The following is a 14,139-nucleotide window of genomic DNA, read 5'->3' on the forward strand; positions in this document are numbered from 1 at the left end:
TCAGAATTTCTACATCAAAGGAGCATGAGAGCAGTTCAGTTGGAAGAGGGTTGGTTAATAGACTTATTTTCAAACTGATTATGAAACAAGTTTTATTTTATTGAGATATGTTTATGTGCAGCAGATTTGCCTTATTTTGGGTGTTGGTTCTATGCTGTCACATGATAAGCATAAGCTTCACCTCCTAGGAGACCACCAAACTGCTGTCCAGAGTGACCGCACCATTAGACATTCCCACCAGCAACGTGTGGGATTTTCTCCAAAACCTCTCCAGCACTTAGTTTTGACAGTATTTTTAAATTGTAGCCATTCTAATAAGTGTGGAGTGTCTCTTTGTGGTTTGGATTTGCATTTTCCTAATGAACTCCAGGGATGTGCTAATTTGCCATTTATAGATTTTACTGTGCTTTGAACGTGCCCCAGCCCCCAAAGTCCACAGGTTGGAAACTTAATCCCCAATACACCAGTATTGAAAGGCAGGACCTTCAACCGCTGTTAGATCCCAAGGGGCAGAGACCTCACAAATGAATGAATGAATCATCGCTGAAGTGGGTTTGTTTGTTTATTTGTGTGGTTTGGTTCTGGGGATTGAACCCAGGAGCACTTAACCACTGAGCCCCATTCCAACCATTTTTTGTTCTTTGAGACAGGGTCTCACTAAGTTGCTTAGGGTCTCTCTATGTTACTGAGGCTGGCTTTGAATTTGTGATCCTCCTGTCTCAGCCTCCCCAGTCTGGAGTGGATTTGTTATCAAAGTGAGCTCCACACCCTCTTGATGGCTCTTGCCCTCTCATATATGCCATGGGGGCTGGTAAGAACCCCTCATAGATATGACACCACGCTCTCTGACTTCACATCCTCCAGAACTATGAGCCAAAGAATTTATGTTCCTTGCAATTGACCCAGTCTCAGCTCTCCTGGGATCCAGCATCAGTGGACTGAGAGACATATTCTTCAGTGAAATTTCTGTTGAACATTTTTTTTACTTTTTCAAGTGGGTGCTTTGTTTTTTTGTTGAGTTTTGAGAATCCTTCCTACATACTTGACACCAAGCTTTCTCAGCTGTATATTTTGCAAATATTTTTTCCTCATCTGTAGCTTGTCCATTTGTTCTCTTAAGTATCTTTCACGGAGCAGAAGCAGTGAAAATCAGTTTATCAACATATTGTTTTCCCCAGAAGGGGCTTTTGCGGTGGTATCTAAGACATCTTTGCATAAAGATTTTCTCCTTTTCTCCTTGGAGTTTTATAGCTTTTAGTTGTACATACAAGTCTATGATCCTTTGTCAGATTTTTTGATATAAACTGTGAATTGTGGGTTGAGGTGTGCCGTTCCACACAGATGTTCGATTGTCCTAAGATCATTTGTTGACAAAAGGACTTCAGGACACATTTCCCTGAATTGGTTGTTTGTGGAAGGTTAGGGGGAAAGAGAGAAATGATTGATAGGTAGGGCGACATGCCCTCACGTTTCCACCTGGGCACGGAGCCTCGGAATTCCACCTGACCCAGGGCCGTGGACAGTCGGGCTGTGTTCCAGAGGCAAGCTGTCCCGTGAACCTTGCCAGATGTGGTTACTGTTTGACACTTTGGGTGAGAATACGATTTTTTGTGTGTGTGCTGGGGATGGAACCCAGGGCCTCACACCTGCCAGGCAAGTGCTCTGTCCCTGAGCCACACCCCCAGTCTAAACTTATTTTATAAACTCCGAGGGATGGACACAGCCATCCTGGCTCATGGGTAGAAGCCACTGAGAGCCTCAGACACCCAGAGAAACCTGGTGGAATGTCAAAGCATGTCTCTGAGGACAGGAAGGGACAGGCCTGGAGGATTCTCCTAGGGGTGTCCTGAAATGAGCTGCAGTTGCCAAGGCCCCCGCACACAGAGGAGGAGCTGGACCCTCCTGAAAGCCTCCTTGCAGGCTCTAGCTGTCCCCTGCACTGCTCCTGCCGTCCCTCTGGGGTGGACCAATGACCACATGGCTTCTGTCCTAACATTGTACTTCTGGGATCTGTAGCCCCAGGCATAAGACCAAGCAAGTGGTCCAGGCTGCAATCCTCAGCTCTGTTGAGGATGGCAGAAAACTGGACACAGCCTGAGGGTCCACGATTGAGTGAATGCGTCCTGGGCTGAATGCGTCCGTAGCTGGGTAAGGGTGATGCAGAGATCCCCGTGGGGTCTGGAGAGGGCTTGCAAACACCTGCTGGCGAGAAGCCAGGGTACAGGCCAGTGCTCATGTACCATGGAAGCATTTTTTAACTATTGGATTTTTATGTAAGAATATATACTTCCGCAGGGTGCAGTGACGTACGCCTATAGCCCCAGCAACATGGGAGGCTGAGGCAGGAGGATCGAAAGTTCGAAGCCAGCCTCAGCAACTTAGCGAGGCCCTAAGCAACTCAGTGAGACCCTGTGTCAAATAAAGTGGCAGGGGGTGGCGCTCAGGATGTGGCTCGGTGATTAAGTGCCCTGGGTTAAATCCCCAGTACTACAAAAAATAAAAAGGATATATATTTTCTTGTTTATCTTAACACCTGGGTCATCAGTTCCTTCTGTAACCAGCTTATAATCCCCACAGCTACTGTGTCAGGGCTTTATTTTAACCAAAACCCCGCTTTCTCTCTCTGGACTTTTCTTGGGTCCCCAGTCAAGGAGCCAGGAACTGGAGAGGGATGGTTGAGGGGCTCCCGGGGTAGGTTGGGGGACCACTCCTCTCCAGGGCAGGTGGGGGCCCTTCTACAGGTGGCCTGCCTCTGTGCCTGGCCTGGCAGGGTGGGGTACCACAGCCCCCTCCACTCCCCAGCTCCTCCCATCACCAAGGACACTTACCTGCAATGACTCCAAAGGAAACGGTGGGTTTGAGGTTCTTATGAGTCACAGTTCCCTCTACTAAAGTGATATTTTAGGTGGAAGGTACTGTTCAACACACCCAGAAATGCTCCATAAAAGAGAGGTGGCCTAGAGATTTATCCACTGGGCAGCCATCTCTGACATATCAGGCCTGGAGAAATATTCTGTGCCCCTGGGCAATGATAGGCAACTGAAACCCCTCTGCCCAGGTGAGCCCTCCAGGGCGGGAAACAGGGGCTGCTAATCTCCCATCCCATCCATGCCCAGGCCTTAGGCAGAGGGAGTGCTCCACCTCACTCGGGCACCACCAGGGCTATGCGCAGGCCCCAAGGAAGTGAGTAGAGGGAGACAGCTAGGTGGACGGGCTCAAGGGGGAGTGTTCAAAAAGTGCAGCGACTCAGTGTCCTGGCTCTGATCAACCCTTAGCTGCTGAAATAGAAGATGGAAGGGGGGTTCTGGAAGAGGAGTTGAAGGGGACACCCAAGGAGCATGGGATGGAGGCAGCTTTCCACCCTGGGTGGGGACACTTAGAGATTTTGACAACTGACATGTCTGCATGTCTTCCATGGATGATAGATGGATGGATGAGTAGAAAGAAAAAGAGGTTGAATGGATGGATGTGTGGATGGATGGGTGGATTTATGGGTGGATGTGTGAATGGATGGATGGATGAGCAGATGGATGGATGAATGGATAGATGGATGGATGTACATGTGGATGGCTGCATGGGTGGGTGGATGGATGTGTGGATGGATGGATGAATGAGTGGATGGGTGGGTGGATGTGTGGGTGGATGAGTGGATGTATGGATGTGCAGATGGATGGGTGGATGGATGGATGGATGGAAGGATGCATGTGTGGATGGGTGGGTGGGTGGATGGATGGATGGATGGATGAGTGGATGGATGTGTGGCTGGCGGGCTAGATGGATGAATGTGTGGCTGGGTGGATGGCTGGATGGATGTGTGGCTGGGTGGGTGGATGGGTGGATAGATATGTGGCTGCGTGGTTGGATGATCCATTCAGATGGATGGGTGATGGGAGAGAGGAAGGAAAATGGATGGATGATGATGGATGAGTGAGAGGGACAGGTGAGGGGTGGACATGTGGAGTGGTGGGAGCCAGGCAGGCAGAAGATGGTAGACGGAGAGGACAGATACAAGGCAGAAGGAGGCAAGGACAGGTGGGAGGATGAGGGAAGGGCGTTTGCACAGGTGGTGGAGAAAGGCCATCTGCAGTGCCGGCCTGACCCTCAGCTCTGGATGCCTGCAGGTAGCTTCCTGGTCCCCTACCTCATCATGCTCTTCGTGGAGGGAATGCCACTCTTGTACATGGAGCTGGCCGTGGGGCAGCGCATGCGGCAGGGCAGCATCGGTGCCTGGAGGACCATCAGCCCCTACCTCAGCGGTGTCGGTATGTGAGGCCTCTCCAGTCCCCTTCCACCTTTCAGTCCCCTGGGAGCACAGGGGTGGGAATCCATCAGCCAGCATGGGGCCCCAGAGAAAGCCCATGACAGGATGGACTGACAGCCCAGGAGGAGCTGAGAGGGGCTGGGATTCTGACCCACAGGGCAGCACCCTGGGAAACTGATACCACGTGGCTTCTCCTTTCTGGGCCTCAGCTTGGAAATATGTACAAGGGAAGCAGCTGCCCAGCACAGGGCTCTAACTCCAGCCCAGCCAGCAACCATTCAGAAAATGCACATAACTGCTCCCTGTTAATTAACAGCTCTCTCTTACTGAGCACCTACTTTGTGCTGGGTGCTGCCTATAAGACACAAGCTCATGAGCTTATTTAACCTTCATTGCACCCCTGAGAGGTTGCTGGAGGAGGTGCCATTAACGTTTGCAGCTGAGGCACACATGGAGAGCAGGGTTGCTGCTTCAAACCACGTCTTTCCCCAGATGCCTGAGCTGGGATCTCCAGCACCTGCTCTGCACAACCCCAGGAAAGCAGGGTGACTCCTGGCAGAAGTGAGGCAGGAGTCAGCTTGACAGGACCTGATCTCAGACCCAGAAGAGCCACGTGTCCAGTGGCCTCTCAAGTCATCTCCAGAACCTAAACGCCCCTCACCTTGAAAGGCTGTTCATTTTTAACACAGCGTGCGGTTTTACCGTCTGCCTGGGTCAGCAGTCACAGAGGCAGCGTGAGCTCTGTCACAGGAAAGACGGTCGCTGTGCATGTCACTCTGGGGTGCTGGAACCCGTTGAGTACCCTGCACCCCAAGGGTAGCCGGAGGTGGGGATCGATGTCCTGCAGCTTGCTGATACTGGCAGCTTGAATGTCCCCACCACGGCTCACGCCAGTCTCCTTGAGAGCCCTCCCTGGTGTGGGATGGAAAGAGTGGGGGACAGAGCTCTAAAGGCCTGTGTGGGCAGCTCAAGGCACCCCTGGTGGCCCACCTTCGCTGGCTCACAACCCCACCCTGAGCTCTACAGTCCTGACCAGACCCAGGCAGCCCATTCCCACCACTCCCTACCCCGCCCCTCATGCCCCTGCTCCCTAATGCCAGAGGGCAGGGTCTAGCCCCTAGGACTCAACCTTCAGTGAGCCAAAGAGGCAGCTGTGGTCACACTGGGCCTGGGGCTGGTGCTTGCCGGTGACAAAGAGCTTCTCCCATGAGGCTGAAATCTGACCTCTGCCACTTGCCAGCTGGGCAGTCTTGGGCACACCATGTGCCTCCGTTTCCTTCTCTGTGAAATGGGGGCAATGCCGCGGCGAGGACCAAACGCATCTGAGGACTGTAGCCTGGTACCTGGCACAGCCGTCCCAACGACAAAAACCAAGACCTGTGCTTGGCCTCACGTCCCAGAAGATGGTGGGGGGCGGGGGGAAAGAAAGAAAGAACTCTCCCGAAGGTCACAGTGGTCACACAGACTCCACGGAGGGAGGTTTACCTGTTGCAGGGAGTCACCCCGGGTGTGTCCTGGGAGCATGCGCTGGACAGGGCCACCGGTGTCTGGTCCTCAGTGCCACCCTTGCTTCTTGGCAGGCATCGCCAGCGTGGTGGTCTCCTTCTTTGGGACCATCTACTACAACGTCATCAACGCCTGGAGCTTCTGGTACCTCTTCCACTCCTTCCAGGTGAGCAGGGCGAGAAAGGGGGTGGATGTAAGCCACCCACCTCGGGTGGTGGGTGGAGGATGCCAGTCTCTGGGGAGCCAGAGGGTGACAGGAGGGCGGGAGGGAAGCAAGCCGCCCCTGCCAGGGGGAGGAGGGCTTCTGCCCCAGGACCTTGGCTCCAGACCGGCACCGTGAGCCGGCTTGTGCAGGTGGATGAGCTCTTGCCTGTTTCTGGGACTGAGGTCCACAGTTATCCTTTGATTCTCTCTGAAGGATGTGACCCCAAATATATCAAGGACCTTTTTTTTACTTGGGGTGTGGGGGAGGGATCTGGGATGGAACTCAGGGGCACTGGACCACTGAGCCCCATCCCCAGCCCTATTTTGTATTTTATTTAGAGACAGAGTCTCACTGAGTTGCTCAGGGCCTCCCCATTGCTGAGGCTGGCTTGGAACTCGCGATCCTCCTGCCTCGGCCTCCTGAGCTGCTGGGATGACAGGATGCACCAGGAAATGTCCAGGAAAAAGCCTGTGGCACGTGGGGGCCCCTTTGCCTTCCTGCCATGGCCACTTAGCCTTTCAGGTTGGAGCTCAGGGCTGAGCCTCTCCTTTTTCCGGAAGACCCCAAATTCCTCCCAGAAGGGCCACGGTCACCCTTAACACAAAAGAGGCTCTTCTCAAAGACGAGAGTTCTAAACAGTGTCCTGACCATCCATGGAGCTCACACTCGTTGCAGAAGATGCAGAGAGGGCTGGAAGTTGTGGGGCAAAAGAGAGACCCCCAGCCCAGCCCAGAGCACCCCTGACCACTGCTCACCAGCTCTCGTCCTCGGCTCCAGCCTGGTCACTCTCAGGGACCCCTCTGCCTGCTGCCCCATCCCCCTTCCAGCAGCCTCTCCCCAGATGGGAAAGAGGAGGACGCAGGACCAGCCTGGCCACCACCTCCCCGTTGGCTCTGAGCCTGACCTTCATGCTTCAGATGTTCTCCCATGGCCCCAAAGCCAGGCAGGTCTGGCCATCGGCTGTCAACTGTCCCCAGTCCGTGAGGCTTCCTGAGGCCTTGAGAATCCTTATCCTTGAGTCTTTGGGGCCCCCAGGAATACCTGGGTGAGTTATTCTAAAAGTCCTGACTTGACATCTCCACTGGGAAGGTGGCATCTCCATCCGACTGTGGCCTCCCAAGGAGTCCCCTGCCCCCAAGGCTGCCCCATCACACACTCCCAGATGGGAAGGACCCTGCCCTGAGTTTAGCCAAAGTACCACATTCTTTCCCTGGCTTTGGCCAGAGTTCCTTGAAGACTGACGACAACTCTGCCTCTCCCCAGACTTCTGGGTGGACACAGGGCAGCTCTTTTTACTCTAAATGCTGGGGCCTACATGCCCTCCTCTGTGCAGAGCTGCCACATATGGTTGGGCAGGTTGTACACTGCACAGTGGCACTCTGAAAGAGGTGTAGGCATTATCGCAGGCATTCTAGATTTGTATCCTTTCGCTATCGTTGAGATGGGGGTCTAGCTGTGTTGTGCGGGCTGGTCTCAAACACGTGGCCCAGTGATCTCCCACCTCAGCCTCCTGAGTAGCTGGGACTACAGGTATGCACCAACTTGTCTGGCTTCGATGTCTACGCCTGTGAAGACAAGTCTCCAAAGGTGGAGGCAAGATGTCTTGTCTAATAAGGTCAGAAATGATTCACTCATCTTCATCCAAAGGTGAAAATAAAGTATATCCAAAAGGGGTCCTTATTTCTAGTCCTCAGAACTGGGGGCTGGCAGCAATTCCAGATAGTCACCTGAATGTTCATGCACCCCATCCTTCACAGGTCATTCATTGCCTCCCCCAGTCCCTCTCCCTTGGAGCCCTCCCCCACGGTCACATGATAGTGGCAGCAAGGGTGTGGGAGGCGCTCACTGGCGCTCACTCCGTGCCAGGCTGGTCCTATGTGGAAACATCCAGTCCCATGGTTACAGGTCACTTGCTGCTCAGGGGCCCTCAGCCTCAGGCTGTTACCAATGGGATCAGGATCCTGCTGGGGACAGGGCAGTGGGGCCACCCTTGCTCCACCCACTCCGAAGCTTCTTTGCCCTGGTCGCACACCGACACTGGAGGGAGCTTTCAAAAACCTGATGCCTGGACCTCACCCCACACAGATGCCACCAGAGCCTTGGTGGTGTACCCGGGCGTCATCTCCCTGGGTGAGCTATCCTCCAGGAAGAGTTGGAACTGTGCATGTCACTCTGGCCTCGGCAGAGGGGTCAGTGGATAGACCCAGTCAGTCCCGCATGGCCCAATAAATGGCCCTGGAGACGCTGGCTGGGGTGGGCCAACTGGGCAGCCTGTCTAAAGGGCCTGTCTCACCTGGGAGGGACCCAGTGCTGTCACTGGGCCCTGAGTTCCCTCTTGGTGACCTCTCTGTCCATGTGGCCTCATCCTTCCAAAGTCTTGCTGACCATCTTCACGTGACAGCTGGTTTCCAAGATGATAGACGGGCGGCTAAAGGCCCCAAAGGCCTCCACGGGAAGTCACCCTCATTCTCTGCCCCGCACTCTGTTGGTCACAGAAAGCCCCAGGCCTACCCAGGGTGGGGCAGAAGATGCCAGCTGTCCTGGGGGAGGCTGCTCTAGTGCAGAGAGGGAGGGGGGAGGGCTGTGGCGGCTTCGCAAACAATCTGGACCAAAGCTAGAATCTGGCTCCCACACCCCAGCAAGCCAGGGTGGCTCCGTGGCCAGGGTGTCCCCTGCACAGGGCCTGAGCACCAACAGGGGTGTAAGCCTGGGCTCCAGCCCTCGCTGCAGAGTAGCCATGACCCGTCAGGTAACACCACTGGGCCTTGGTGGTGTGGACTGTGAACTATCAAGGGAGTAAGCCTAAGGTGAAGGTCAGACTCGCTCTTGTTAGAGGAACATCTCTGTCTGATCTGAGGAATCTGAGCCTGTGGAACCCCAGAGACACCCCAAACTGATCAACACGGGACGGGTCTTGGCAGAGCAGGGCTGCTGCTCTGGACTGCCCACCAAGGGTTTTCTCAGAGTTAATTTTTTCCCTGCATCCCTGCCTATTAGTCAGGGTTCTCCAGAGGAACAGAACCAACAGGAGGGATGGTTACATAAAGGGGTATGATCATTAGACTGGCTCACACAACCAGAGCTGGACCGTCCACAATGGCCATCTGCAGGCTGGAGAGCTGGAGGGGCCAGTCACTGGGCAGTCCAAGAGGCTGAAGCCTCACAACAAGAGGGGTCAGTAATACTACCCTAGTCTGGGACCAAAGGCTTCTGGAACCCCCCTGGAGAATCACTGGCAGAGTCCACCTTGGAAGAGTGAAGGAGCTGGAGTCTGATGTCCTCAGGAGACGGCAGCCGCAAACAAGAACCTGCTCAAGAAGAACCCAGCTTCTTTTATTCCATCCAAGCCCTCATCTGTTATTTTTATACTTTCCTTTTAATTAATTAATTAATTTTTAGTTGTAGCTGGGCACAACATCTTTATTTATTTTTTTATGTGGTGCTGAGGATCCAACCCAGGGCCTTGATCTTGCCAGGTGAGCGCTCTACCTCTGAGCCACAACCCCAGCCCCAAAGCCCTCATCTTATTGGATGGTGCTGCCCGTGCTTGGGGAGGGTCTCCATTTCAGTTGGCTATCCCACATGCCAATCACTCCTAGACACACCCTCATGGACACACCCAGAAGCCTCTTAATCCTTGGCCTCTCTTAATCCAATCAAGCTGACAATTCAAGTTGACCTTGACACTGCCATTCGGTATCTCTGTTTTGCATTTGGCCTTGGATTTTGCTCATTGTACAGGCACCATTTAGCCTCCTTTGCTTTTAAATGCTGGAGAATCCAGGGCAAACCAGCTTAAGCAGAAGAAGATCTTACTGACTCCTCCCTACAAAGTCCAGGAGTCTAAGTGCTTCAGGTGTAGCTGACTGGAGCTCAAAGAAGTCACAATACGGGGTTCTCTGGTCCTAGGGGTATGATGGCCTCAGGATGGTGAACCTCATCCCCCTCTGGCTTCCAGATCCAATGTCCATGGAAGGAAATGCCTATCTCTTCCAGCAGATGTGCCTCATTAGGGGTGTTAGCTTGGAGCAGCTAGAGGTGGGCTAAGGAGAAGAGAGACATTCTATGTGATTGGTTAGGGCACATATTTGAGTTTCTCTGTTTAATCCTGGGTTGGCAAACAACAGGGAATACATGAGTTATTGCCTAAGTCCTGATCATTATGACCAGTGCTGTAGTTTGGGGTTTGAGTTCTGGGTCTGGCTGCTACAGAGGTGGTGGGTTACAGTGTTAATCATAGCTGGCCTATCCTTTGTCCACTTTTTCCTCAATCTTTTAGATGCACAACGGAGTTTGGTGGTCCTTAACAAATGCCTGCAGAATTGCAAGTCAAGTAGTCTTTGCATTAGTCAGTTTTGCATTACTATAACAAAATACCTGAGGCAGCTAAGTTATAAAGAGAAAGGATTTAGTTTATAGTTTGGAGAGTTCAGAGACCAAGATCAGATGGGTCCCATTGGTTTGGATCCTAGTAAGAGTGGCAGATGGCAGTACATCACGGCAGGACCACACATGGGGGAAAATGGTCACATCTTGAACAAGAGTAGAGAGCGAAGAATGCGGTCCCATTTCCCCATCAAGGACACAGTCTCCATGACCTAATGAGCTCTCACTAGGCCCCACCTCTTAAAGGCCCACAGCACCTCCCAATACTGCTGCTCTGGAGCCCAAGTCTTTATCTATGGGTCTTTGGGGGAACTCAACATCCAAACCATACCGAGCCCCTTGAGGTCCCTCTGGTGGCCCTGACAAACCCTGCTTCCCCATCTGTCTCAGCAGCTCCACCTCCTGCCCTGGGGGGGACCAGCATCCTTCTCATCCATCACCCCACCTGACCTTTATAGCCTCTCTGTCTGATACTTTTCGATCCTAAAGGACCCGCTGCCGTGGTCTGTCTGCCCGCTGAACGGGAACCACACCGGCTACGAGGAGGAGTGTGAGAAGGCTTCCTCGACGCAGTACTTCTGGTACAGGAAGACCCTCAACATCTCCCCGTCCATCCAGGAGACCGGGGGTGTGCAGTGGGAGCCGGCGCTGTGCCTCATCCTGGCCTGGCTGATGGTGTATCTGTGCATCCTGCGGGGCACCGAGTCGACGGGCAAGGTGGGCCAGGGCCCCCAGAGGGTGCAGTGCTCCCTGAGGTGGGTGGGCGCAGGAGCAGCTGCCTGTCCCCAACCTTGGGCAAGGCCGGGAATTGCTTCTGCAATGCTGGGTAGGAGCTGGCTGGGGCCGAGGACACCCACAGTGTGGCTGGCACAGACCATCAACTAGGTCCCAGTAAAGATGGTCAGGGGTGGTGGGAGGTACGGCGTCAAATCTCAAAATGAGGGCTCATTCACTACTTTGTGAAAAATGAGGCTGGGTGCGGTGGCACATGCCTGTAATCCCAGTGGCTCGGGAGGCTGAGGCAGGAGGATCGTAAGTTCAAAGCCAGCCTCAGCAAAAGCAAGGTGCTAAGCAACTCAGTGAGACCCTGTCTCTAAATAAAATACAAAAAAAATAGGGCTGGGGATGTGGCTCAGGGATCAAGTGCCCCTGAGTTCAATCCCCAGTACCCCTGCTCCCGAAAAAGGAAGTATTGGTGAGCTGTTTTGTGTATGAGCGCCCACAGAGCACACGGAGCAGTCAGGCCTGGTCTTCCCGAGTCTCCTGTCCTTGCTGAGTCCCCAGGTTTACGCTCCTCCCAGGGCTGACATGTTTGCTCTGAGAGATTCCGTCACCGGCCACCTGGGTGAATCTGCGGCCCAGGCCCCGTGCCCTGGTGGGCCCAGCCTCGGACACGGTCCCTCCTCACTGCAGACCCACGAGGTGGGCACCCACCTCGTCCCATCCTGCAACAGCCCATCCCAGCAGGTCCTTGCTGGCACCCCACTGAGGCTTAGAGGGGTGACATGACTCGCTCAAGGGCACAGTTGTGAGGGCAGGGCCAGGGCAGAGCCACTCCTCTCTGTTGCACCTCCTCCTCCATGAACTGTTGTAGAGTGGTCAGGAACGGCTCCTCCCAGTAGGTTGAGCTGATCGTGCCCAACATCCTGCTCATTCCATGGAAAAGAGAAGGAGCCACCTGGTGGGGACTGCAGACAGCCTCTGGGGAACTCGTCCCCTGCGGAGAAAGAGGGGACTCCCAGGAGCTGGCCCCAGTGTCCCCTCAGTGCCCAGTGCTGTGGGCACTGTCCCTGGGGGCGCCTACAGTGTGCTGACGGATGCCCTGTCTTCCCCCTGATCCACCTCGTCTCCCTGTTGTCTCCTGATCTTGGGAACATTTATTGCTCCTCTCAAGCTGTAATGACCCCAGCTCAGAAGCAGCGGAAGTACGTGCCCTGCGTCTGTGTGCTGTCTGGGCGAGAGGACACAGAGCATCACACTGGTGGCTTTGGAAATTCGTGGGAAGATGGCGCCATGCCTCAGAGGACATGGAAGGCTGAGTGTCATTCAAGCCCCTTGGGACAAGGGTCAGTCACCAGCTGTGTTTCTCCTAGAAGGACTCAAAAGATAAGGGCGCTCATACACAAAACAGCCCACCAAATACTTCTTGTTTTCTGGGATGGGGGTATTGGGGCTTGAACTCAGGGGCACTCGACCACTGAGCCACATCCCCAGCCCGATTTTTTTTGTATTTTATTTAGAGACAGGGTCTCACTGAGTTGCTTAGTGCCTCACTTTTGCTGAGGCTGGCTTTGAACTTGTGATCCTCCTGCCTTGGCCTCCTGAGCTGCTGGGATTTCAGGAGTGTGCACCACTGCGCCCATCTCCTACCAAATACTCCTTTGCTTGACCTAGAAGGCTCTGGTGTACTTAAGAAGTGATCTATAGAAAAAAATCCAACTGTGGGTGGGCAGACTTGCTTTTTTAAAAAAAAAAAATTTTTAATTTGTTCTCTTTAGGTGTACATGGCAGTAGAGTGTATTTTGACTGATCACCACATGGAGTATAACTTATTCTATTTAGGGTCCCATTCTTGTGGTTGTACACCATGTGGAGTTTCCCTGGTCGTATGTTCATATATGAACATTGGAAAGTTTTGTCCCATTCATTCTGTCTTTCCTATTCCCATCCCCTTCTCCTCCCTTCATTCCCCTTTGTCTAAACTAATGAACTTCTATTCTTCCCTCTCGGCCCCACCCCTAGTTGTGTATTGGCATCTGCATAGCAGAGATAACATTCGGCCTTTGGTTATTTGGGACTGGCTTATTCCATTTGGCATGGTAGTCTCCAGTTCCATCCATTTACTGGCAAATGCCATAATTTCATTCTTCTTGATGGCTGAGTAATACTCCATTGTGTATATGTACCACATTTTCTTTATCCACTTGCAGATGTGCTGTGGGAGGCCTGTGTACATGGTGCTGGGGATTAAACCCAGGGATGCTCTACCTCTGAGTTACACCTTCAGCCCTTTTCATTTTTGATTTTGAGACAGGGCCTCAGTAAGTTGCCAAGACTGACCTGGAATCTGTGGTCCTCCTGCCTCAGCCTCCTGAGTCGCTTGAATTACAGGTGTGTGCGCCACCATGCCTGGTTTAAAGTGCCTATTTTGAGGCTTTGTAAAAGTTAGGATGATCCCAAGAATGAGAGGCTCCTGCCAAAGCTACCAAGAAAACTGAAGAGAAAAATGTCCTTGAGTCGGGCACAGTGGCGCACACCTGTAATCCCAGAGGCTCAGGAGGCTGAGGCAGGAGGATCACTAGTTCAAAGCCAACCTCAGCAAAAGCAAGGCGCTAAGCAACTCAGCAAGACCCTGTCTCTAAATAAAATGCAAAATAGGGCTGGGGGTGTGGCTCAGGGGTCGAGTGCCCCTGAGTTCAATCCTTGGTAGAAAGAAAGAGAGGGAGAGAGAGAGAGAGAGAGAGAGAGAGAGAGAGAGAGAGAGAGAGAGAGAGCCATAAGTGAACAAATTACAGCAGCGAGTGAAGAGTATATGATAAAAGATGATTAAGGGGGGTTCCAAGATGGCAGGCCAGAGGGAGGCAGAATTCTGCATTGCTCAGTGACCTGGGGTTCAAGTTGTGAGAATATGGCTTCTATCCCAGCAATATTCCCGCCCCATGCAGGAAGCACCTTACCTGTCCAGGGCTCCAGGCCTGGGCATCAGAGTAGGTCTCCCAACTACTAGCCCACGCAGGACTACTGGATACCTGAGTGAGACCATTCATGGCAGTGGAAGCAG

At 53.2% G+C, this 14,139-nt stretch overlaps 1 protein-coding gene across 1 annotated transcript in view; it reads left to right on the forward strand.

The window, feature by feature from the left end:
• The first annotated feature begins 4,107 nt into the window (after window positions 1–4,107).
• Slc6a20 (solute carrier family 6 member 20) overlaps window positions 4,108–14,139 on the forward strand; it is a 27,460-nt gene continuing 17,428 nt past the window's right edge. Inside the window, exons 1-3 of the mRNA XM_015488922.2 lie at window positions 4,108–4,262; window positions 5,842–5,933; window positions 10,848–11,075. Of these exons, the coding sequence (XP_015344408.2) occupies window positions 4,112–4,262; window positions 5,842–5,933; window positions 10,848–11,075 (471 nt within the window). The 5' untranslated portion in view covers window positions 4,108–4,111. The remainder of the gene's footprint in view (window positions 4,263–5,841; window positions 5,934–10,847; window positions 11,076–14,139) is intronic.

The sequence above is a fragment of the Marmota marmota genome, unplaced genomic scaffold, assembly GCF_001458135.2.
Source record: "Marmota marmota marmota unplaced genomic scaffold, marMar, whole genome shotgun sequence".
Classification (NCBI taxonomy): domain Eukaryota; kingdom Metazoa; phylum Chordata; class Mammalia; order Rodentia; family Sciuridae; genus Marmota; species Marmota marmota.